Source organism: Podarcis vaucheri (genome assembly GCF_965113315.1).
Source record: "Podarcis vaucheri genome assembly, chromosome: 4".
NCBI classification, from domain to species: Eukaryota; Metazoa; Chordata; class Lepidosauria; order Squamata; family Lacertidae; genus Podarcis; species Podarcis vaucheri.
Genome location: NC_138762.1, coordinates 76,686,802 through 76,710,698, shown reverse-complemented (window position 1 = coordinate 76,710,698; position 23,897 = coordinate 76,686,802). Strand labels below are relative to the sequence as shown.

General features: G+C 44.8%; 1 protein-coding gene and 1 long non-coding RNA gene across 3 annotated transcripts in view; one reads left to right on the top strand and one right to left on the bottom strand.

Moving 5' to 3' along the window:
- Nucleotides 1–11,218, top strand: part of LOC309530925 — a 64,328-nt gene extending 53,110 nt beyond the window's left edge. The window contains exon 3 of the long non-coding RNA XR_014218955.1: nt 9,644–11,218. This is a non-coding gene — a long non-coding RNA (uncharacterized lncRNA). The remainder of the gene's footprint in view (nt 1–9,643) is intronic.
- Nucleotides 1–23,897, bottom strand: part of ATP10A (ATPase phospholipid transporting 10A (putative)) — a 144,935-nt gene that overhangs the window by 17,444 nt on the left and 103,594 nt on the right. For both annotated transcript variants that reach the window (XM_082220009.1, XM_082220008.1), the window contains 8 exons: nt 23,425–23,677; nt 15,183–15,400; nt 11,583–11,777; nt 8,839–9,400; nt 6,915–7,018; nt 4,930–5,056; nt 3,611–3,795; nt 2,572–2,896 (listed from right to left, as the gene is read on the bottom strand). In XM_082220009.1, coding sequence (XP_082076135.1) covers nt 2,572–2,896; nt 3,611–3,795; nt 4,930–5,056; nt 6,915–7,018; nt 8,839–9,400; nt 11,583–11,777; nt 15,183–15,400; nt 23,425–23,677 — 1,969 coding nt within the window. The remainder of the gene's footprint in view (nt 1–2,571; nt 2,897–3,610; nt 3,796–4,929; nt 5,057–6,914; nt 7,019–8,838; nt 9,401–11,582; nt 11,778–15,182; nt 15,401–23,424; nt 23,678–23,897) is intronic.

Genomic DNA, 23,897 nt, shown 5'->3' with positions numbered 1-23,897 from the left:
TTTTCCTCTTCCTTACAGATTCCCTTTTCCTTTTGTGTCATGTCTTTTAGATTGTAAGCCCAAGAAAAGGGGCTGCCTTCTTTTACTGCCTGCTGCTGCTCCCAGGCTGCCTGCTTTTACTCCCAAACAGCTGTGGGAGACTTTTTAGCTGGTGCGTGTATGTGGAATGCTAGCAATAAATACATACGTTAATTAATCACCGGTCAGCAAAGACGATTCTAATTGTGGAGACAGAAGAAAGCCAGAAATAATAGGCAAGCACAGGCTCTATTGAGCTTTATCTTTTAATAAGACTGTCAAAGCAGATTGACTTGTCCTTTTTCTCATTGTTCTGAAGCACTGCTGCTGACCTTATAGCATTATCTTTCTCAAAAATAATGCAAAACATGCTTCAGACCTTTGCTCCTCTATCTCCCCACAATAATCATATACCTAAAAGGGTATTTTTTCGGGGGCAGAAGCGCTGAAGGGAAATGCATGCAAAAACAATCTCCATTGTCTGTTTCCTCTCTAAAGCTAAAGCAATTAGATTTGCGAGGATAGTGCTCCTTCTCTCACAACCCAGGTTTCTCATTGCATTAGTCTGTGTAATTTTCAGATCTCTGCTCGTGAAGCCAAAGTGCAATTTATGCTAGTGGGTGTTGCCAGAGAACCCTGGCCCTTGAACATAAGCTATGGGGATCGGAGGGATGGCTGGTCGGAAAGAAAGCCTAGGCGCCCTCCCCACTTCAGTCACAGTGCTGCAAACAGATGCCAGTCGGATATAAGAAGCTGGAAAACTCTGCCCTGTTCTGTAAAGAAAACCCACTTAGGCCCAGCCCTGCCATCAGGCAGAGTGAGCCTCAGGCAGCAGATGCTGGGGGGGGGGGGAGATTCTAGGTGTTGGGAAGATGGATGAGTGCCCTATACAGTGGTGCTTCGCAAGACGAAAAGAATCCGTTCTGTGATTCTCTTCGTCTAGCGGTTTTTTCGTCTTGCGAAGCAAGCCCATTGACGGATTAGCGGATTAGCGCTATTAGCGGCTTTTAGCGGCTTATCGGATCAGCTGATAAGCGGCTTAGCGGCTTAGCAAAAGGGGGGAGGAAAGGAAAAAAAACCCCGCAGGAACTCGCAAGACATTTTTGTCTTGCGAAGCAAGCCCATAGGAGATTCGTTTTGCGAAGCACCTCCAAAATGGAAAACTCTTTCGTCTAGCGAGTTTTCTGTCTTGCGAGGCATTCGTCTTGCGGGGCACCACTGTATCCTGCACCGCCAAGTTAGGCTGCTGTTCTTAAGTGTGGTGGACAGCACTGCCCGGTCGCCAGCTTCAAAGTAAGGTTTATCTGCCAGTCTGGTTGGCTTTTGTATGTGGAATGGGAAGGAGGGCGCCATCTTGTCCTTTGCCTCAGGCAGAAAACGCTCTGGGGACGCCTCGCCTATGCACAAGAAATACCTCGCAGTTTTCACCCTTCGAAAGGAATAACCGTTCCCACAAGATTGGAGGGGAAATGCCTTCTTCCAGAACCCTCAGGATCGTGCCAAGAATAGCGATCTAACGCACTCGGCGAGTAATACATGGCGGTGAAGTAGTGGAAAAACCAAAGAGTTTTCCTCAGTTCCAGAGGCTGAAAGGCAGGCTGAGATTGATGAGAGAGCACCAAATGTTCCCAAGGAAATCATACTTTTTTGTGGTTTCTCCCTGATGAATTACAGAGACATGCCAACAGCACCCTGGTGTGAAATGAGGACTGGGAGAGGGAGAGGGAATCTTGAATAACTTTCCAAAATGTCTAATGAAACACAGTTTGGGACCCCACACTAAGGGGTGGGAGTTAAAGACTCCAATTCCTCTTGGCAAAGGAGGGAGGAGAAGGGTTGTTAGGCCTACGTGGCCCCCATCCTGCTCTGCCTTCTGCAAGATAGGAGATAAGCACCCAACCTCCTCCTTCATCCTTCCCTGCACAGGAAGTTGTGAGATGGTAAGGGCAGGACTTTGGGTCAGGCGCCCAGTGTCCTGCCAAGAAGTGTGGGCAGCAGGATTCCCCAATACAACAGGGCTAGCTTCTTGCCATGTTCTGAACGTAGCAAAGGAATATGCACTACCACCTCAAGTGGGGAGGGTGCCCGAGACCAGTAAGTCCAAAATGGCTCAGGAAGGTCTAAAATTCATGCAATCGATTTCAATTTTGTATGACCCACCCTCCCGCCGACCCCCAAATTGGCAAATATCATTTCCCCACAAAAGCTGCCTTCTCTGTTTTAATCTGTCTACCATCTCCTTCATATCTTGTTGTCCTTCGCAAGTGCCCTAAAAGCTTGCGGCAGCTTATGCATTGCTCTGAACAAAGAAGTGATCTCTGCTGTAAAAATTACATTCATTTCTCCACTGGTTTTTGCTTCTGGCTCCACCAAAGCCACGTGGCTCCTGGAAGTTTGTCCACAAGAAATGCAAGGAAGGGAAGGAAACATTTCGCGCTAGAAAATGTTCCCCACTTCCACTTAAAATGAAAGAGCGATAGCTCTGGATGAAAGAAAGAAAATGTCTTGCCTTTGTGTTTGTTTGCTAATCAGACTAAAAGCCAAGGTACTTGCCTATTGCCAAAGTCATTGTTTTGAGTTTGTCTCTGACCAGTTTCACAACCATCCCCTTCTGAATTGGGGTCGAGCGGCAACACAGCACAGAGCGGCACCTCCTGGCTAGCGAAAGGAATTTGTCCTGCAGGCCTTTGTCGAGGGCATAAGCCAGGGTCCTTCCGTCAACCACCAAGCCCAAGTTGGGATGCACCAAGGGTGATGGCGGCACATAGAGAGGGGTGAACTTCACTTGCGAGTTCCCGGTAGGTTTTTCAGCCGCTTCGTTCGAACATTTAGACTCGATGCGTTTCAAGTGTTGCTCCAGCAATGTAGCACACATTTCCTAGAATAAAAGACAACAAAAAATTGAGTGTGTGGAGTTACAGCGAGAAGAAAAAAGAGGCAAGCTCTGGGTTTTGCTCCATGATCTCGATTTGCTTTACTTGAGAAATTCCTAATTTCTTTACATCAGTGTTATCCAAAGCAACATATACATGAAAACCACCAGAATAAGGACAGCCACTCAGAAGGAGGGGAGGAGGGGGTGAGGGAGAGAATGGAAGATTAAAAAAGAAAACAGAATTAGAACTTTGCAGAAGAGCTTCCATATGCAATGGTCATCTCTGTTGGGAGGTTTTTAAGCAGAGGTTGGATGGCCATGTCCTGGATACTTTAGCTGAGATTCCTGCAATGCAGGGCAGGTTAGACTAGATGACTGCCAGGTCCCTTTCAACTCTATAATTCTGTGATTCATAATCAAGCACATCCCTTTGGGACATTTTACCTACAGGCCAGGCTTGCACAACTTGCAAGCTGAACACAGCCAATCACACATTTAATGTGGCCTAACATATGGAGGACAATCACTGCAGCAAAAAATGAGGTTTATCAAGCCTTCCCAGGGCGGGGTGGCATCCATGCATGGCTGGAAGGCTGGAATGCAGGAATGTCTAGGTATACATGTTCAGGAAGCCTCCAGCCTGGGCAGACATGCTATGAAAGGCTGAGAACCCACTAGATTTACAAGGCCCAGCACTGCACGGCAGTGTCACCATACCGGCGAATCGGCATTCAAGGTGATGATTTCTTCGTCGTGGTCCAATAGCTTGCAAGCATAAGCAATATTAACAGCTGTTTCTTGTTTGTCTCCAGTTAGAACCCAGATCTGCAGCCCAGCTTTACGCAGGTTTGCAATGGTTTCTGGGACTCCGTCCTGTAAACGATCCTCAATGCCCGTCGCACCTACGACACAAAGCAAACGGAAGCAAAAATAAAACCAGGACTTTAAATAGATCACCACACACACTTAACCTTCTGCGTTCGGGGGCTGGGAGAGCGGCGGTGCCACCCCTACACCACCGTAGGGACTGCCGCTGCAGTGGATTCTTCCGGTAAGGAAAGAGGAAGGGATGAATCATCACCAAAGAAGACTAGATAAGTAAGATAATGGACTATGCAGAACTGGGAAAATTAAGAGAATCTAAGGATGAGTGTTTTATGGAAGAATGGATGCCTTTTTCGGACCACGTGAAGAAATATTATAGTATGATGAACTTGCGAGGTAGGATTTGAGCTATGAACAACAGAAGTAATTATATAATATTGTGGTTATGATTTAATAGATAGAAGACAGGGCAGAAGGGGAGAAACAACAACTCCATGGAAAAGGGGGCGAGAAGTCGACAAAAATAAAAGACAAAATTGTGTTTTGATTGTATATGTCAAAAATGTTGAAATTTAACAAAGTATAATTAAAAGAAAAAGAAAGAGGAGGGATTTTTGCAGTTCCTCTCTCCCCCTGAAGCTCTCATTGACCCTTAAAAAGCATGTTGATGGATCCTACGGAACAAGGTGAAAGGTGGTTGTCAACAGAGTTAACAGAGGCACTGACTGGCTCAAAAGCTGTTCTGTGACTGTGAGGGCTCCATTTGAATTCCCCCTTTACAGTCATACCTTGGGTTGCGAACCCCATGGGTTGCGCGTTTTCGGGTTACGGACTGTGCTGAACCCGGAAGTACCAGAACGGGTTACTTCCGGATTTCGGCGCTCGCGCAGAAGTGCTAAATTGTGACTTGCGCATAAGCGCCAAAGCGCTTCAGGCGTGTGTGCAGACGCGGCACTGTGGGTTGCGAACGCTGTGGGTTGCGAACGTGCCTCCCACACGGATCATGTTTGCAACCCGAGGTATGACTGTATTATGTGGGACTAGGTGGACTAGGAAAATCGAAAGCGCAATCAGGTGTTCCAGAATATGCTGCATCCATCTCAGCTGATATACCACCTGACTGCAAGTAATTCCAGAGCTTAATGGCAACCACTGGGAGAATGCTTCTCAAGTTCACCCTCTCAATGCCTTTCTTTTCTGCTTGCTGTTACCTAGAAGATGCAAATCAGTCTCTATCCGAACGGCCGACTGGAACAGCAGCTCTTCCCGGTTGTCGATGGAAGATTCTGCTTCAATGTGACTTTTCAACCAGCAGGAATAGTCTTCCTTGCTCAGGACCTGTTGAGGAAGGAAATAGGGAGGGAGGGAGGCAAGGAGGAGGAACATTCACATCAAAGGAACATAAAAGGCCACGGACCAGCACAGAGACACCGGATGAATAACCCCATGGTTTCAGTAGGTTTGAAAATACCTCATGCTGTGTGTGTGTGTGTGTGTGTGTGTGTGTGTATGTGTGTGTGTGTGTGTGTATGTGTATATGTATGTATATATATATATATATATATATATATATATATATATATATGCAGGTTTTGGTGTCTTCGGGTGTCTTCCCGTGTAAGAGTCGGGGTGTCTGGAAATAGAAGACAACAACCAACTCCCCTTTCTTGACGTCCTAATCTACAAAAAACCTGATGGCTCCCTAGGACACACTATCTACCGGAAAAAAACACACACCAACCGCTACTTACATGCACAATCACACCACCACCCTGCACAAATAAACTCCGTAGCCAAGACTCTCATCTCCAGAACCAAACGCCTGGCTGACAAAGACCACTTGACAACTGAGTTACAGAATCTCTCAAATGTGTTAATCGCCAATGGATACCAGAAAAACAGGGTTACGAAGCTAATCCAAAAAGAAACACCCCCCAAAAACCAAGACACAGAAGAAAACAATGGCATGGCCCTCCTTCCTTATATCAAGGGCACTACAGACAAAATCAGCAAAATCCTCCATAAACACAATATCAAAACAGCCTTCTGCACCAACCAAAAAATAGCCAATATCCTCAGAAACCCAAAAGACAAAATCCAGCTGGAAAACCAAGGGGTCTATGAAATACCCTGCAAAGTCTGCCCAGCCACGTACATTGGACAAACAAACAGACGAATATATGCACGTATCGCAGAACACAAGAATGCCGTCAAAAAAGAAGAAAAAACTTCCTCTCTTTTCCAACACATGAAAGAAACAGGACACGAAATTAATTTTGCAGATTCCAAATTGCTCTTTAACATGGAACATCACCACAAGAGAATAATCATGGAAGCCATCGAGATAGAGAAACACCCTCACAACATGAACAAGCGTGACGACACGTCCCGCCTGCCAGACATCTGGAAATTAGCCCTCCCCACAAAAACCGACACCAGAACCAGAGGCACACAGAACGCCGTCACCAATCAACCACACCAGACCCAAACCCAGACCCTCTCCACAGACATATTACAGACTCCATCCAGTAACCAAACTATAGTGGCACCTCCGGATGCTGCACCCCCCTGCAATCCCTACACAGATCTGGCTGGCACAAGGCACAAAACCATAGCTCGCCCCTATACACGAAGCCAAGCCAGAGCACAACTAAATGCAGCACAGCCATCTTCTCAGAAAAACTCTTCACAAGCTCAAGAGGTCAAGACACGAAAGCTTTAGCAACTAATCTACACTTAATGACCCACCCAGTGATATTCAGAATATCACTCATGAAATCACCCAAGATATCCCTCAAATAATTAAGGAACAAAAGAAGAAAAGGCACACTAATCTAGGAACTTCCTCTCTGCCCAGAACGTTGGAGGCTATACACCACACCCCTCAACAGTATTTATAGGAACTCAAACACAAGACTCTGCTCTGTTCCAGTAACAAGAAGCCGAAAGCACCAGCCTGAAGATGACGAGTGAGACCTCGTCGAAACGTCGCACAGACACCCCGACTCTTACACGGGAAGACACCCGAAGACACCAAAACCTGCATTCCTGTACCCGTGAAAATCTACGAAAGCATATATATATATATATATATATATATATATATATATATATATATATAAATAAAATAACAACCCCCTCCCCATATATGTGAGATACACCCCCCCAATGAATTTAGGACATTTCAGGCACTTACTTTCTTTGCAATGCACAAAGTTCTCAGCCCATCAGCAGCATAAAGATTAAGAAAATTCTGAGTTTTGCTTCGGATTTTCTTTTGATGTCTGTCTCTAGGGTCATCTGGAAATGATTTTTTTTTAAAAAAGCAAAACACTTAAAAATTATTAAATACCAGTAATTTGGTAGTCTAAAAATGAACAATCCTTTTCTCTCTCTCATGGCTGGAAAGAAAAGCCATATATATAATAGCAACACTAGTATTCCCCCGGGAAACCCCAAATCTTCCTGCTCAAAGACCATTATTTTGTGTATGCCACATAGTTTTTCTCTTATTTAAAAATGTGCCAGAGTCTTGTATTATTATTTTTTAATGTTTACTTTCTGTTCAGTTGCTTGCATTGATATAGCTACAGGTGTATCATTTATTCCATGAGAAGGACATGTCTATCCTACTTTATTGGTTGCAATCCTATTTCTACAAGATGAGCTGTGCTGGGTTGCACTAATGTAGCTCACTATGGGGGGGAATCACAGAGATGGAACTAGGGTGGTACATAGACAATGGGCTTCAGATGCCACCAAGACCATGTACCTATGGAATGTTTTGATTTTCTGGACAATACTGGAGTTTTATGAACTTTGCTTCTAAGCTTTGAGGTTGGTTTGTTGTTGTTTTTTTTGTTAAGGAAAAGTAGGTAGAAGAAATGATAACAAGGGGAGGAACAGAAAGAAATGCACTGATATGGATTTGGAGTTTTGAGCCTTCATCGCATAGCATCAACTTTAGCCTGGTTGCTTTGCTGAATTTGTTAATACTTATGCTGGGTGGCATTTTGTTATTTTTAGATGTATTACTTAAATTATCTCTGGTGAGCCATCAGAGGTCTTCACAAAATGGAGTAGAAACCATCTCTCTCTCTATATATATATAGATAGATAGATAGACAGAAAAAGGAGGGCTAAAAACTTGTTTCTGTGGCAAATAATCCTCCATTTCCCAGGATTCTCTAAGCTAAGCCAATTACAATATTCAGTTCCGTGTTGTTACTGGATAAATGAGCATTATAAATTGTTCATATTTTAAATTGTAATAATAAGACATGATTGCATTTGTCACCACATATTTCTTGAACTAGAGCTCTCTTTCAGCTAGCAAGAAACAGACATTCCGAAGCAAGTTTTTTTAGGCTGCAAGATCTAAGTAGCATATCCGAATAGGGAAGGTTACTTTTGGTGCTAGAATGACAAACAGTTCTTAATTCTGTGGTCCTAGTCTAACTTACGTATGTGAAGGACAAAAAGTCCAAGCTTGCATGTTTGTTTATTTTATTAAACAAATAATGCAGAACGAAAACGATTTCACGGCAATTTGCTCTAGTGTTTTCCAGTAAGATTAAGTTAATTATGGTAAGAAATTTATGCTGAAACCAACATTTGCTGTCAGACTAAAGGACTGAAGTTCACGGATCCACAAGTTGCAAATGTGTCAAAGAAAACAATCCAATTTGACTAGCAAATCCGAAGTACAGAGTTCATTTCAGCCTCATATTTTATTGGCGACATCAAAGCATCGACTACAGAACATCGCCACTTTTCATTGATTTCAGATCCCCCCCTGCTTAAGTTCAGAACACAAATCTCTGCAAATGGACGGGAAAAACTGCTCCAAATATAAAAATTCTGGAAAAAAATAACCCAGCACAATACATTGAATACTACAGCGAGTGAAAGCTCATCCATTTTTAGATTTGTTCAGCCAAAGGGCCAATACCTCACTGTCAGGTTGCTGCTTCTAAAGAGATCATAAAGACGGAAGATGCTACGAACATAGTTCCTCAAAAAAAATTACAGCAGGGCACAAATCTATCTGTGTCGTGGCAGAGAAAGTCAGCCCTAAGCTGTTATGCTTTTTTCCATAACCTGAGAGGGGAAGTTTGTACCTGAAGAGCAGGGCAGAAGGAGATCCATGATAGCCGAATCCGCTCCTTTAGTGTAAACATTGATCTCATCGGTGAGAGGATGCCTGACCACCACAGACATCCGTTTCCGGATGGAGTCGAAGCCCAGAATGTGCAAGAGTTCAAAGGTCAGTCTCCCCAGGTGAGGCAGCTCTACAGAGACCTGGTCAGGAAGCCTACCAACCAAAGCACAGTCGTAGGCTCTTGCCGCATAGACAAGGGCGGCTTCGTCTGGGCTCTCTGCCTCGTAGCGTAGTTCACCCTCTCTCGGCCCATTGCCCAGTGTCCATTTGGGCTGCTGGGAACTGTAGCTATTGTTATTCACCTGGGCAGAGTTAGCTAGCTTTTCTTCTTCGTTGAGTAAAGTGCTTTCCGTGGATGCGGACGAGATCATGCTGGAACCAGCTCGCTGTGTCGATTTGCTGGTGGCCAGGCTGGACGAGCTGCTGTTGTTGGAGCCGGACGTCAGGCGGCTGGGCGTAAGTCTCCGAATGAAATCCTCAATGGTCTTGACGGGAGACTTCAGCTCAAATCTGATCCGAACCTTAAGAAACGAGGACCAAAAATGATGTACAGATGGTATTTAACTCCTAGTAAATTAGCAAAAATGTATAAAACATGCTCAAATGTATGCTGGAAATGTAAGGAAAAAGAAGGCACCTTTTATCATATGTGGTGGAATTGTAAGGTAGTAAAAGGATTTTGGGAAATGATATATAACGAGTTGAAAAAATGTTTTAAATAACCTTTGTTAAAAAGCCTGAAGCCCTCCTTTTAGGAATTCTAGGTGCCGAAATCCCAAAGGAGCAGAAAAGGCTACTTATGTATGCAACCACGGCTGCACAGATGTTACTGGCCCAGAAATGGAAAGAAGATAAAGTTCATACCAGAGAAGAATGGCTGATGAAGTTAATGGACTCTGCTGAAATGGCTAAAATGACCGGAAGTGTCAGAAATAAATTTCAATAAGGAATGAGGAAACTTTAAAACTTATCTTAAAGACCATTATAAACAGTTAAAATCGTTAGTAGGATTGGAATATCACTTGTAGTTTAAGGTTGATTCTGGATATAAAGGAAGAGGTAAAGGGTTTGGATTTTTATAAAAGATGTGGAATTGATTAATAATAGGACCCACTAAAGGGGAGGGTGGAAGCCCAGGAGATTCCTCGGAATCTTGTTTTTATGATTTATGTTTGATATATTTCTGTAAAATTTTAAGTTGAAAAACCAAATAAATAAATTTAGAAAAAGAAACAAGGACCAACCACCAAGAAGGGAGACTCGTGTGAGAAATCAGCCTATGTAAATCTGACAGTGCAAATGAATAGAAGCAGAGCACAGCGGATGTTTTGCACACATTTCTGGAGCTAATAAAAGGCTTCCAAAAGCAAAAAATAAAAACAGCACACAAACAGCAGGCGCAGGAACCTGTGGCCCTCCAGATGTTAGAACTGTAGAGTTGGAAGGGACCCCGAGGGTCATCTAGTCCAACCCCGTGCAATGCGGGAATATGCAGCTGTCTCATATGGGGATCGAACCTGCAACCTTGGAATTATCAGCACCATGCCCTAACCAACGGCATAAACCGTCACCATTGGCCATGATGGCTGGTGCTGATGGGAGTTGGAGCCCAACAAGACTACTGTGATTATATTTAAAAAACCTCAATAGTTGCCCAAGCACCTGCCCCTTTTCATCCTTTCTTGCCCTATCTGACTTTGATGGTGCAGCCATCAGGAGCAGGCACAAGCCCTAGGCATGAATAACTGTTGTCAGCCACGCGAATCCTTAAATGAGATGTTTCTCCCAATGTAGTATTCTTTGTTTATTTAACAAAATTTATATGCTGCTAAATTGTTAGAAACAAAACCTCTAAGTGGTTTAAAATCATCCTTGTATTGCCTCAAAAGAAGAAGAATCAGACATTGGTCTCCCCCCCCCCCATACAGCTCCAGTATAGGGTTCTTTGCAATTAAATTTAATGAGATCAACGCTGCCCTTGACAAAGTCCATGGAAACGGCAGTAAATACGCCTGGGAGGACATGCTCAGGATCAAACTATACTTTTTCAGGAGTCAGAGCCATTATCTCTGCAGGGATTCTTTCAGAGGGAACACGCAGACACACCAAAGTCTGCAGAAGCAGAGTCGCAGCTGCCCAAAAGCATCTGGTTGGCCACTGTGAGCACAGGATGAGGACTAGAACTAGATGGGCCATCAGACTGATCCAGCAGCCTCTTCTTAGGTTTTCACGTCAGGGCTTTCAAAAATCTATCCTAAAGCAGGCTTAAGCTGCTTTGCACGGTTTCTCCCCTGTCAGGGAACTGCCATCAGCTCAGAGGCAAGAGGTGGAAGGGCAGCTGTGTTACAGGGAGCCTCCAATCGTGTGAAGCAGCTCTTCCTCCGGTGAGGAGGGAAGTCCCGCCTCCATTGGGGAAGGAAGGCAGGGATCAGAAGATGCTAGAGAGAGCCACAACACCGAGCCTGAGCAAGGCGGAGAGGAGGAAAATCCCCCTTTGCCAGCGCCCTCCCTGCACAGTCGGTTCGCACGCAGAGAGGGGAGGAGAAGGATGGGGGTCAAATGACTGTTATGCTGGGGAAGGTTTAAGGACCATCCACTCCCAGATTCTGCTAGCGATTGAGCAGACATGGACTTGAGACCGGTGGGAGTCTTGCCTGTTCGCTTTCAAGCAACCATGCCGGCACCTAACATCCCCTAACTTACCTTCTGCCGCGGCTGGTTCGGAGACGTGACAACCACCGTATTGCAAATGGTCAGTGCTATGAAAAAGTCAAAGATGTCAGAGAGTTCGGGGGACAGCTGCGATAACGGTCGGTCGTGGCTCCTCGTGATCTCCAGGTAGCTCGCACACTCGTCGACTTTCTGCAGCAAATGAGGATCCGGCGTGATATCTTTTTCCTGGAATCGAAAGACAGGCAAAGTGAATCCCTTGCAGGCCGGCACATTTCGAGGGCACCCTTCTCCCAGTCTCCAGGCTGAGCTTGTTCTGCAGATGTGCTCTGTCAAGCATATCTCTGATAATCCCATCTGTGTCTTTGGAGAAACCCACTTTTTCTCGCCCCACGGAATATCGTAATCCAAGCCCTGTGCTTTACAAATACCGTTTTCCAGTATGCAAGGGGGGTGGGATAATCTCCCCCCACCGGCTTGCAAACACTGTGAAGCAAAGTAATGACCATTCCTTGTTTACATCGGGGTAGATAACCCTAAGAGTAATCTGAAAGCAACAATGTTTGACCGTGCACCTGCCAATCATCTTTAGAGAAGTTTTCAGCTAAGACCGTTGGCAGTATGTGTATTGATTCAAACACCAATATGTTTTCGCTTCTCAAACTGTAATACCCATTAATTCTGAAGCTTGTGCTAGTGCTTTGTATTGCAGAAAGGGTGAGCAGAAGGTAGGCTGGGGTCAGGCTTCAGGGATTCGACTTCCTCCCCCCCTTTGGTAGGAGATAAACAGAACAAAGCGAAAGGAGTCTATTACTAGTTAGAGATTTTAATGAACACAGCAAGAGAACAAAGAAGCCATTCCTAGGGATGAAGGTGCTCCCAATTAAGCGTTCCACCCACTTCCCCCCTAGTCACCCCCGTCACTTATGTGTCTTGCAACCTGATCTCGCAACCACTGTGCTTTCTGTGCTGTCATCTTATCTGCTCTCTTTGAACTTGGGCTGAGCGGATGAACACTTTCCAGAGAAATTGAGTCTGTTAACTCTCTCTCCCTCTCCCAGTGCTTCTTCTAGCTGTTCACCACCCAGTTCTTCCCAACTTCTGTCTTCTGAACTATGTCCCTCTGCAAACCACTGCTCCAAATCTATACTGTCCCATTGCTCCTGGGAAGATTCAGGATCCGGATTGGAAGCAGGGAAAGCCTCCCACCATTCGTCCTCAGTGCAGACCTCCTCAGCACGATCCCTGACAGCTGGGATTTACTGGTAGATCGGTGGGTGAGCTGCAGTAGATCAGCAAGGGCTACCAACGCCCAGTAATTTAACAATAGCAATGGCCCTAGTGAGGAGTAAACTACAGTTCCCGGACCCTTGGGTGGGGTGGGGGGGCGTGTACTTTATAGGTTTGGTGTGTATGCAGTCAGTAACCATCATAAAAATCAGGAGAGGCCAGCTCCTTTATCAAATTACAGTGGTACCTCGGGTTAAGTACTTAATTCGTTCTGGAGGTCTGTTCTTAACCTGAAACTGTTCTTAACCTGAAGCACCACTTTAGCTAATGGGGCCTCCTGCTGCCACCGGGCTGCCGGAGCACAATTTCTGTTCTCATCCTGAAGCAAAGTTCTTAACCTGAAGCACTATTTCTGGGTTAGTGGAGTCTGTAACCTGAAGCGTATGTAACCCGAGGTACTACTGTAGTGTCTCATGACCCTTTCAGGAATCAGTCTCCATGCCAAACACCACTGTTGCTGGCATTTTCTCTTTTATCAGATGCTCTAACCAGGCCTTCCTCCTTCAGACTTTTCTACCTTATGAAAGGACAAAACTTTGTGCATGCTTTTGCAAAGTACAATCTGAAAATTACTCTGCATGTGCCTACCACCAATTGATGCTTCTGTTCCAACTTTTCTGCCTCCTCCCTGTGTCTATCTGGAATCTACTGAGGAATTTGAGGCATTTTAATTCTGCTCCCTCAGCAAAAACCAAACATCAAAGGAGCATACATCAGTGGCTGCGCACAAACTGCATGTGATTTTCTTGCAAAAGTTAGGGATAGCCGCATGATGTCTCTTGCAGCAAAAACAGCTGTAGAGTCTGGTGGCACTTTAAAAGACTGGATTGCGACATAAGCTTTCGTGGACTCGGGCATCTGGCAAGGCAGGTTTTCAAATCCACGAGAGCTCATGCCGTAATAAACAGTGTTTAAGGAGCCACAATGCTCTTTGATTATAAAAATGACTGGCCTCAAAATTTTTGGGGGCAAGGTGGGGAGGTAACGTGCATAAAACCTGCAGAGTGCATAGCAGGAAACAATGCGTTAGAAAACCGAAACATGAAAGATTCCAACAGAGGTATGAGCAGAGGCCTGCGCAGCTTGTTACTCACAAAGCTGAACACAGGTGTCAAGTGTCACTTTGCTTTTGCGGTTCCCCAAAGGGAACAAAACCAAGAAACGTATTGAGCCTGTGGTGGGATGCAGTGTAGATGACTCATGGTCTGCATTTGCATTGGTAAACCACAAGTTGTACAACCCTATTCTAAGTACAGTGGTACCTCAGGTTACATACGCTTCAGGTTACATATGCTTCAGGTTACAGACTCCGCTAACCCAGAAATAGTGCTTCAGGGAAAGAACTTTGCTTCAGGATGAGAACAGAAATCGGGCAGCAGCAGGAGGCTCCATTAGCTAAAGTGGTGCTTCAGGTTAAGAACAGTTTCAGGTTAAGTACGGACCTCCGGAACGAATTAAGTACTTAATCTGAGATACCACTGTACAACTAAGGTTCCATCAAAAGTATACATTTAAAGCAGTATCATAGTACTTTAGATTGGTCATGTATTCTCCCAAAGAATCCTGGGAAATATAGTCTGGTTAGGGCAGAGGCTTTTAACCTTTTTGAGGCCACGGCTCCCTTGACCATCTACATTCCTTCTGCAGCACCCCTGTGGGGCTCAGGAGCCCAGTTATGTCACTCAGTCTTTTTCAAACAGCCTCCCTCGGTGGAGCGTTCCCTTAGCCTCCTCTCCTCTCTCTTTGAGAGTCCTCTGAGCAGCCACAGCTGCCACCTCTGGTCTCTGAGCTGCCACCCCCTACCCCAAAGAGAGATGCCTCCTCACACTGCCTCACTGAGGCCTGGGAAGCACCTCCTGGCCAGCCCCAGAGGCACCATTCGCCTGGGGAGCTTGTAGCCAGGGCTGCCGCAACAAACAGCTGTGCAAGCCTTTGGGAGGCAGAGACGCAAGAGGGCATCAGAGGAGGGAGGGAAGGAAAGAGGGACAGAGGCCAGTGTTGCCCACAGCACCCCTGACCATCATTCAAGGCACCCCAGGGAGCCACGGCACACTGGTTAAAAACCACTGGCTTAGGGTGTTGAGTGTTGCTAGGAGACCCCCATTCCTCTCACAGAGCTACGATTCCCAGAGTAGTTTAACAGGAACTCTGGGAACTGCAGCTCAGGGAGTGGAATAGAGGTCTCTCAGCAACCTTTAGACTTCCCAGGATTCTTTGGGGTAAGCCACGGCTGTCTAAAGTGCTATGATACTGCTTTAAATGTATAGTGCAGATGGGGCCTGGATATGGGAAGATTAAAACAATGGTTCAGCGGGAAGACCCCAGCGTAAAGGGAATACTTACCATGGGGCTACTGAAAGCCGTGTGCTTTGAGAGGATGCTCGCTCTTTTGGCTTCCACTCTGCTCCCCGTGCGCCTATGAGATTTTGTACTCTGGTTCCTGTGGACAACCTTAATGCTCTGGTGACTGCTAATACTGTCCCGCTGGGACAATGGCGCCGGTTTAGGGGCAGCTTCTTCATCCTCGGAATCAGCTTCCTGGTACATGGCAATACGTTTTGCTATTGACAAGAAATAACAACAACAAAATTGGCTTGTGGAAGAAATGCAAAAATGAAATAGGAGTACAGAACAGATAAAAAATGCGTTGGGTAACACTGCCAACCCAACCAGTGACTAACCCCAAAGGAAAAGTAACACACAGCTTGGTTTCTCAGAGGATGTGATTTGGAGACAATAGATTGACTTAGAAGCCTGGAAGCCCTACTACTGAAATGTCTTCTGCCCTGAGGATGCTAAGTCCTCAGTATGCTGCATTCAGTTGTTTAACTCTTTTGGGAATTAGGGACTTGGGCACAATCCCCTCTCATTTGCAGGTATAGGCAGCAGAACAGGCACAGGATTAGACACACCTGGAAATTGTTCGGTTTGGGATGCCTGGCCGTAGCTGTAGATTTCTTATTCCACAAGTACTGGCTGCAAAGCATGCAGATCAAATTATTTGATAATGGCATTTTAATGCCTTTCAGTATCTTAAAATTACAAGGATGCCACTGACAGACTATATACAAGTCCTACTTCTGCTCTGGATTTGGCTCTCTAGAACCAACCTGAAATGGAAGAAGACACCCCCAAAAGAAACATACAATGTGGATAAGTGTATAGCTCGGCTGCAGAGTGTATGTCTTACATATTTAAGGTCCTTGGTTTAATCGCTAGCTTCTCCTGAGAAGGGCTGCAGCTCATTAGTAGAGCATTAGCATTGGAACCAGAAGGTCGCTGGTTCAATTCCACATAGGCCAGGGACAGAGACTCTTTCCTAGCACCCTGGAGATATGCTGCCAGTTGGTGTAGACAATATGACACTAGAGGGACCAATGGTATGAAATGGCATAAGGCAACTTCTTATGTTCCAGCTGAAAACATACGGAAAACAGTTGCCAGCCAGTATCTTGGGCAACAGGGACCAATGGCCTGGCGTTGAGTTGATAAAAATACTCATGAAATCAGTTTCTTGTATATGGTGCAGAAGCACTCTACATTCGTGTACTTCCAGATAGCCCGGCCGATGCTGATCTAGATGTTGCCACTAAGCTGCCATGAAAACACTTAAGAGACAATGAAAGCTTTCCCCAAGAGGCCAGAATCCTTCCTGCTGGGGATACGATACAGCAAAATCCCAAAGGAAGCCTCAACGGTATTTATGTATGTGACTACAGCAGCAAGGATTCTCTAAGCTCAGAAATGGAAGGAGGGAAGAAGAACACCTTCAAAGGAAGAAGGACTGATGGAAATCTTGGAATATGCAGAGATGGCAAAACGGACGGCGCTGATGAAAGATACAAATTTAGAATCTCTCAAAGAAAAATGGAAACCATATCTAGTCTATATAAAAAGTCACTTCCTGCATGCGAAGACCACAGAGGGGCTTGAAGTGCAAGAAAACAGCAGAATACGTTAAGAAACATGTTATCGATGAGACGGAACCTGAAAGGCGCAATTGCATGTAATCTGGGCTATCAATATTGGTGTTGGGCGAGTGGGAAGTCATTAGTTTTGTTGAATAGGAATACAGTTGTTGAGTAATGAATGTAACATTCTATATGGGGAAAAGAATAAAATATTATGAGAGAGAGAGAGAGAGAGAGAGAGAGAGAGAGAGAGAGAGAGAGAGACTATGATAGCTTCAGTTCAGGATATAACTGGCTTGTGGGAAAATGAGCCCACCAGTATCTAACCTCACAGCTGATGACACATGACCAGGTAGAGATCAGGCTTCAGCTTATGTACCACCATCTCTGACCAAAGGAGGGAAGTGGAGGGGAGGCTACTTGCATCAGGTAAGGAAGTCTGCTTGCACCAGTAGCTGTAATACAGGATGTGGTCCTCCAGATGTTGCTGATTCCAACTCCCATCAGCCACAGCCAGCATGGTCAATCATCAGGGCTAGTGAGACACATCTGGAGGGCCACAGGTTCTCCATTCCTTCTGCACCAGTTTAGATGATCATCCCTGCTTCCTCAAAATATTTCTTGTCTGTCTGAGGAACAAAGAGGCTGCTCATTCTTGCATTCATTCCATCCTCAACAGTGCAGGAAGGAACCAGGACTCTCTGACAAGCTTCCCTCAAAAGTCCCATGCAAACACACCCTACTATGCACTCTTGACACCCACGTTTCGTATTATATGGCTCTTGCTGGAGAACGAACCATTTGGGTATTACAATGCAACACAGATGAGTCTTAATTGAACATCAACTTTTAATGACTGATATAGACAAAATAATTAGTTATTTAATGCAGTACATGGCTTCCCTCATTTTCTGGCTCAATGTGACAAGGCTATTACATTCTGAAATAGCTCATAAAATCCACCGGAGCCCATTAGAAAACTCCCTTTGCGGTACAGCTTTCCCTAAAGCCACCTACATTATCTGCAGCTCTGCCAGCAAAAGACCAAAAATAAGAATAATAAAATAAAATAAACCAGAAAGAGGCCACCTAGATGATTAAAAGCAAACAAACAAAGACAACTCATCAGGGAAGATTGGGAACTTTGCCGAGAATTTTGTTCACAGGATATTAATTTAAAATCCGTGGCGAAAGAGGAAATGGGAGGTCAGAGTGTAATAAATGCAACACTGCAAATAGCTGTGAATAATGATTTTCAAAAACCTCACTCCACAAAGGCACTTCAAAAAAACTCGTTAAGGACTAAAATAGCTTTAAGTCTGGCAGTTATCTATTTGCGGACTACAATGCCAAGTGGTCAAGCGGATTAAAAGAACTTCCTTAGTGATACATTTGAAATGTCATTTCTTTAAAGGCGATGGCATAACTGCAATGCATTCCAGATAACATTTATGGACCTACATTAATCTGGATCTGCAGCAAAGGCTTTAATATTGGAAATCAAATATTAGGGAGACGATGGCAGCGAATTCGCATTGTTTGTATTAAATGGAACAACAATGGCATAGTACTTCTAGGAACAAGATGGATGCTAAGCCTCAACTGGCAGACTAGCTGTGCTGCCGGCGAATGAATCCTCAACAGCACAGCTACCATAATAATAATAATAATAATAATAATAATAATAATAATAATAATAATTTATTTATACCCCGCCCATCTGGCTGAGTTTCCCCAGCCACTCTGGGCGGCTCCCAATCAAGTATTAAAAACAATACAGCATTAAATATTAAAAACTTCCCTGAACAGGGCTGCCTTCAGGTGTCTTTTAAAGATAGGATAGCTATTTATTTCCTTCACATCTGAAGGGAGGGTGTTCCACAGGGCGGGTGCCACTACCAAGAAGGCCCTCTGCCTGGTTCCCTATAACCTCACTTCTTGCAGTGAGGGAACCATCAGAAGGCCCTTGGAGCTGGACCTCAGTGTCCGGGCTGAATGATGGGGGTGGAGACGCTCCTTCAGGTATACAGGACCGAGGCCGTTTAGGGCTTTAAAGGTCACCACCAACACTTTGAATTGTGCTCGGAAACGTACTGGGAGCCAATGCATTAACAGAGTTGCCAGAGAATATGCCATAGGGAAGGATCAAGTGCATGGTTTGTTGCTGATCCTGGCTCATTCCTTTGCAGCTGTGGTGCACTTGTAAACCAAGACGACATTTCCTCAAGCCCTTCTCAAAGAATCTCAATTTTCCCAAATTCATTGATGAAGAATCAGAGATTTCTGAACTGGGTGGTGTGCAATTGTAACAGGTGCTCTGTTCTTTTTATTGGCCTTTGAGTTCTGTTCTGGCCTTGCCAAGTTATCTTTTTACCTGAACAAGGCTCTATTTCTATGTTTAGTGAAGTATGGTTGCCGATGGGTCTCCGGAAGATTGAGCGGATGAGAACAAAAGTATGCCCAGCAGTCAAGAAGGAGGTTTCTACATGTTCTGTAGAGGGAAGTGAGGAGCAGATGGGGCTCGTCAACTTGGGAAGGTAGCCTAGGAGACGAAAACTCTGGTCCCCAACCTCTGCTGCCTTGTGGGATATCTTTGGGAGAAGAAAAACCTAGAGAGTACACCCTATGCAAATCTCAAGTGGAGTCCCTAAGACGGTTGGATGTCACCTTGTACACCTCCTTCTGGCAACACCTGCAGCCAAGCTGGTGCTGCACGTATTGCTCTGCTTTCCTTTGGATGACATCAGCAAGGCCAAGAGGGCCAGCCCAGAAACTTAATATACTCTGCCCAGGCTTGAGCCCGGGGGAGGTCACTTGCTGATGCTAATGCAGTGGTTTGAATTCAGTGGGGGACTCTCTGGTCTTGAATGAGGTAACTGTGCCCCTGAAGGACCAGGTGCGCAGCCTGGGAGTCATTTTGGACTCACAGCTGTCCATGGAGGTCAGTCAATTCTGTGTCCTGGACAGCTGTCTACCAGTTCCACCTGGTACGCTGGCTGAGACCCAACCTGCCCGCAGACTGTCTTGCCAGAGTGGTACATGCTCTGGTTATCTCCCGCTTGGAATACTGCAAAGAGCTCTACGTGGGGCTACCTTTGAAGGTGAACAGGAAACTGCAACTAATCTAGAATGCGGCAGCTAGACTGGTGACTGGGAGTGGCTGCCAAGACCATACAACACAGGTCCTGAAAGACCTACATTGGCTCCCAGCACATTCCCGAGCACAATCCAAAGTGTTGGTGCTGACCTTTAAAGCCCTAATTGGCCTGCCCAGTATACCTGAAGGAATGTCTCCACCCCTATTGTTCAGTCTGGACATTGAGGTCCAGCTCTGAGGGCCTTCTGGCGGTTCCCTCATTGTGAGAAGTGAGGCTACAGGGAACCAGGCAGAGGGCCTTCTTCGTAGTGGCACCCGCCCTGTGGAACGCTCTTCCATCAAATGTCAAGGAAATAAACAATCTGACTTTTAGACGATATCTCAAGGCAGCCTTGTTTAGGGAAGTTTATAATGTTTGATCGTGTTTTTAATATTCTGTTGGGAGCCTCCCAGAATGGCTAGGGCAACCTAGTCAAAAAGGGGGGCATACAAAATTATTATTCTTCTTACTCATCCCCAGCTGCACACTCCATTGTCTCTCAAGATAGATGGATGCCAACCAGGTTGCCACCTCCTCACTCATGATTCATGTCTACATCTTCCACCCACAACTGTGTGGATTGTAGTGTAATCCTGATGACATATATTCCATCGTGAAGTGTGTCTTCATCAGCCCAGAAAGGTGCAGATGCTATCTGCAGCAGGATGGGAGCAACTACTATCATGCCACTCTAGGCATTCTGGACTGAAGAGTGCCCACTGTTTATCCTGCCCGCATCTGGTCCCGTACTAGGAATGGCTTGGCTGCCTTCTGGTTCCTAAGACTGAATCCGCATCCAAGTATAATTTTGCTTTCCTGTTTTCCCCTCCTGGAATGCGCATGCTTGCCGTTAACTATTAAATGCTGAATTTGCACAATCTTACCCACACACCTATATATCATACAATAGATTTTATGCACAGTGCTGAAAGAAAGAAAGAAAATAAGGAAAGAGAAGAAGAGGCTGGGCGATTCAAAGGGACTGCGATTTAATTGACTTCTAGGATAGCAGAGTTAACCAAGTCCCTCTGGGTTTCTATTGTGACCAAAATAAGCAATGTGCAAACTTTAAAATGCACAGGTGCAAATTTAGAAAGAATAACTGTGTGTGCGTGTGGGGGGGGAGGCACTCATAATTAAAAAGGAAGGATAGATTGGGCACTGCCTAAGAAGGAAAAGGGGTAGGTACTAATTGTGTAAAATGCCCTCATTTCATTAATGATTTCTGCCTTTGGAGAATAAATAGTGACTCTACAAAATGTGTTCAGGATCCCCCCCCCCCCATTTCTTCATTTCATCAGTAGCTATGAATGGATGCCAACTGCAAGCAAGTTTTAGGCAAGCTCAGCCAGTTCAAAGTTTACCGCTTTGTTTATGAAATATAAAGAAACATGTTACACAGAATTACTCCTGCCCTGGACACAAAGTGGTGCTTCAGGTTAAGAACAGTTTCAGGTTAAGAACAGACCTCCGGAACAAATTAAGTACTTAACCCGAGGTACCACTGTATCTATATCTGAAGCCATCACATAAACCCTTTAGTGTAGTTTTGCCTCTTAAGTACTGAGCTGGTGATCAGTGTGGAGGCAAGCAGGAATGTATGGCCCGACTGTGCCACAGCCAGACCCTGTTCAGTTTAGACATGCCACAAAAATACTGTGACCTGTTGTACATGCAACACTTTGTGGCTGGTCACTGATATGATTAGATGTCAGAAACAGACGCCGAGTTTCCACAAGAAGACCAAAGAAAGCTGGTTCATTTGGTATGACAACTTTTTCTGCTGTTTTAAGATGCAAAGGGTGTGTTTTTAAGATGCAAATGCTCCTCACATGTATTGCTAAGCTTTTGACACCATGAAAGGCCATTCAATCTGCACTATGACCAACACCACTCAGAACATTAAATTCTCTCTCTGTACTCCGCCCAACTCAAAAGAAGCAATTTCTATGAACCTTACAGTCCATAAGATGCTACAGTGGGACAACTGCCAGTGTCAATATTTTTATTCCTTGACTTCTGGTGTTCTTGGATTAGCCCCAAACAGAAGGCACGTTATTAAGAGCAAAGAGGTATGCGCTGTTCAGAAACACACACACGCAGCAACTTGCGAATAAAGCTCATTTCAATCATTCAACGTTTGTTTGTGTGTCTTCATGGATGTTTCGAGGTGGGGCAGGATGGGTGAGCTCAGCAGGTCAGAGCCTAAGATAGTTTAACCAGCTCAGTGAGACGGCATCTGTTTCTCACGCAGAAAGGTCCCGCCTGAAGCCCTGGACAAACTGTTGCTAGCCAGTGTAGACAATACTGAAGGAGATGTACCAATAGCCTGACTCGCTTTAAGACAGCTTGCTATGTTCCTAAGGAAGTTGCCCGTCTCTCCTAACCCCAAGCCCTGCAGCCGCCAGCACATGCCAAAAGCCTCTGAGTGGTCTGGTGAGCCATGATGTGAGGGGCTGCTGAAAGAACTGCCTCAAATCAGATGAGGATCTTAAGATAACTTAAGGATGATCATGGGAGGGAAAGGTTCCTCTTTCTCTCTCCCCCCGTGCTCTATCACACATGGATTGGGGGGACCTCAAACCCCCTGTAGATGCTTTGCGAGGAGCCGAGGTGAGGACCTGAAACTTTCCTTCCATGAACTCCCTTCAGTGAATTATGGCTTTATTGCCACCTGGCCTGGCATAAGCACCAGTGCCATGCAAGGCAGACGCTGAGGCCTACTGCTGCGAAGAAAGTTCTGCAAAGTTGAGAGAGAAAGAGAGAGAGAGAGAGAGTAAAGAAGAATCTCAGAAACTTTCTCGGAAAAATAAATCATTTAAGAACTACTGGTTCAGCTCTGGCTTACACACCTCAAATCAAGAATCTGGCTTTTTAATAGGGATGGGTAAATCTTGTTGATTTTAACTGTCCCCCTCATAGATTCTTCTCAATTATTTTTACATTTCTCATGGCGATTCATCAGCATTTCAGCGAAAAGTTCCCTTTGCACATTTTTAAATGCAGTTTTGCCTAATATGCACATTTCCCCAAAGCAATGATTTTTTTTTTATGTTATTGCTACCAATATGTGCCTCTCTCCATATGAACCTACCTGGACCCTGAGATCATCATCTGAGACCCTTCTTCACAAGAGTTCTGGAGAGTGGCAACATGAGAAAGGGCCTTTTCTGCAGTGGCCCCCCATTTGTGGAATGTTCTCCCCAGGGATGTTTGGCTGGTGCCTTCATTATATACCTTTAGGCCCCAGGCAAAAATGTTCTTCTTTAACATCTTATATTCCATTTTAATGTGTTTAATATGCATTTCTCAACTCATTACTTGGCTGCAGAACTGCACTGTAAAATTCAAGTGAGTGTGAATTTCACAACTGAAACCTCTGCGTTTCAGTGTGCTTCTTGTTTAGGAAAGTGCAAATTAGGTGTGTTCACCCTTAAATGTTAAATGCAAACTGCACTGAACCTTTCTACCACCCAACCCCATTGATGAGAGCCAATTTTATGTACATTAAATGAAATGAAAATATATCATACTTGCCATTGGCATCGTGGGAGTACTCTACGCCAGAAACAGTGCACCTTCGGAAAACCATTTTATTCTCGGTAAGAGTTCCAGTCTTGTCTGAAAATATATACTGAATCTGACCTAAATCTTCAGTGATATTCAGAGCACGACACTGTAGCTGAAGATCTGTCTCTTCATCAAATAAATCCTTGTCTTGATGAATAAAAAACACCTGACATATTTTAACGATTTCAATGGAGACGTACAAAGAAATGGGAATAAGAACCTGGAATGCATAAAAATAGAGAGGGTTTTATATATATATATAAAATCAAAGCTGGCTGAAAAGATGTGTAATTGAATCAACTTGTGATGAAAATTGCCATCTTGTACTGTACCTTTTTCGTTTTTTGTTTCTAAAAAAGCATTTATATTGTCTGACTTAAAAGCCAACACTGTAAAATTATTAGAGCATCTGCAAAGGTTTACTGTGACAGATTAGGAAA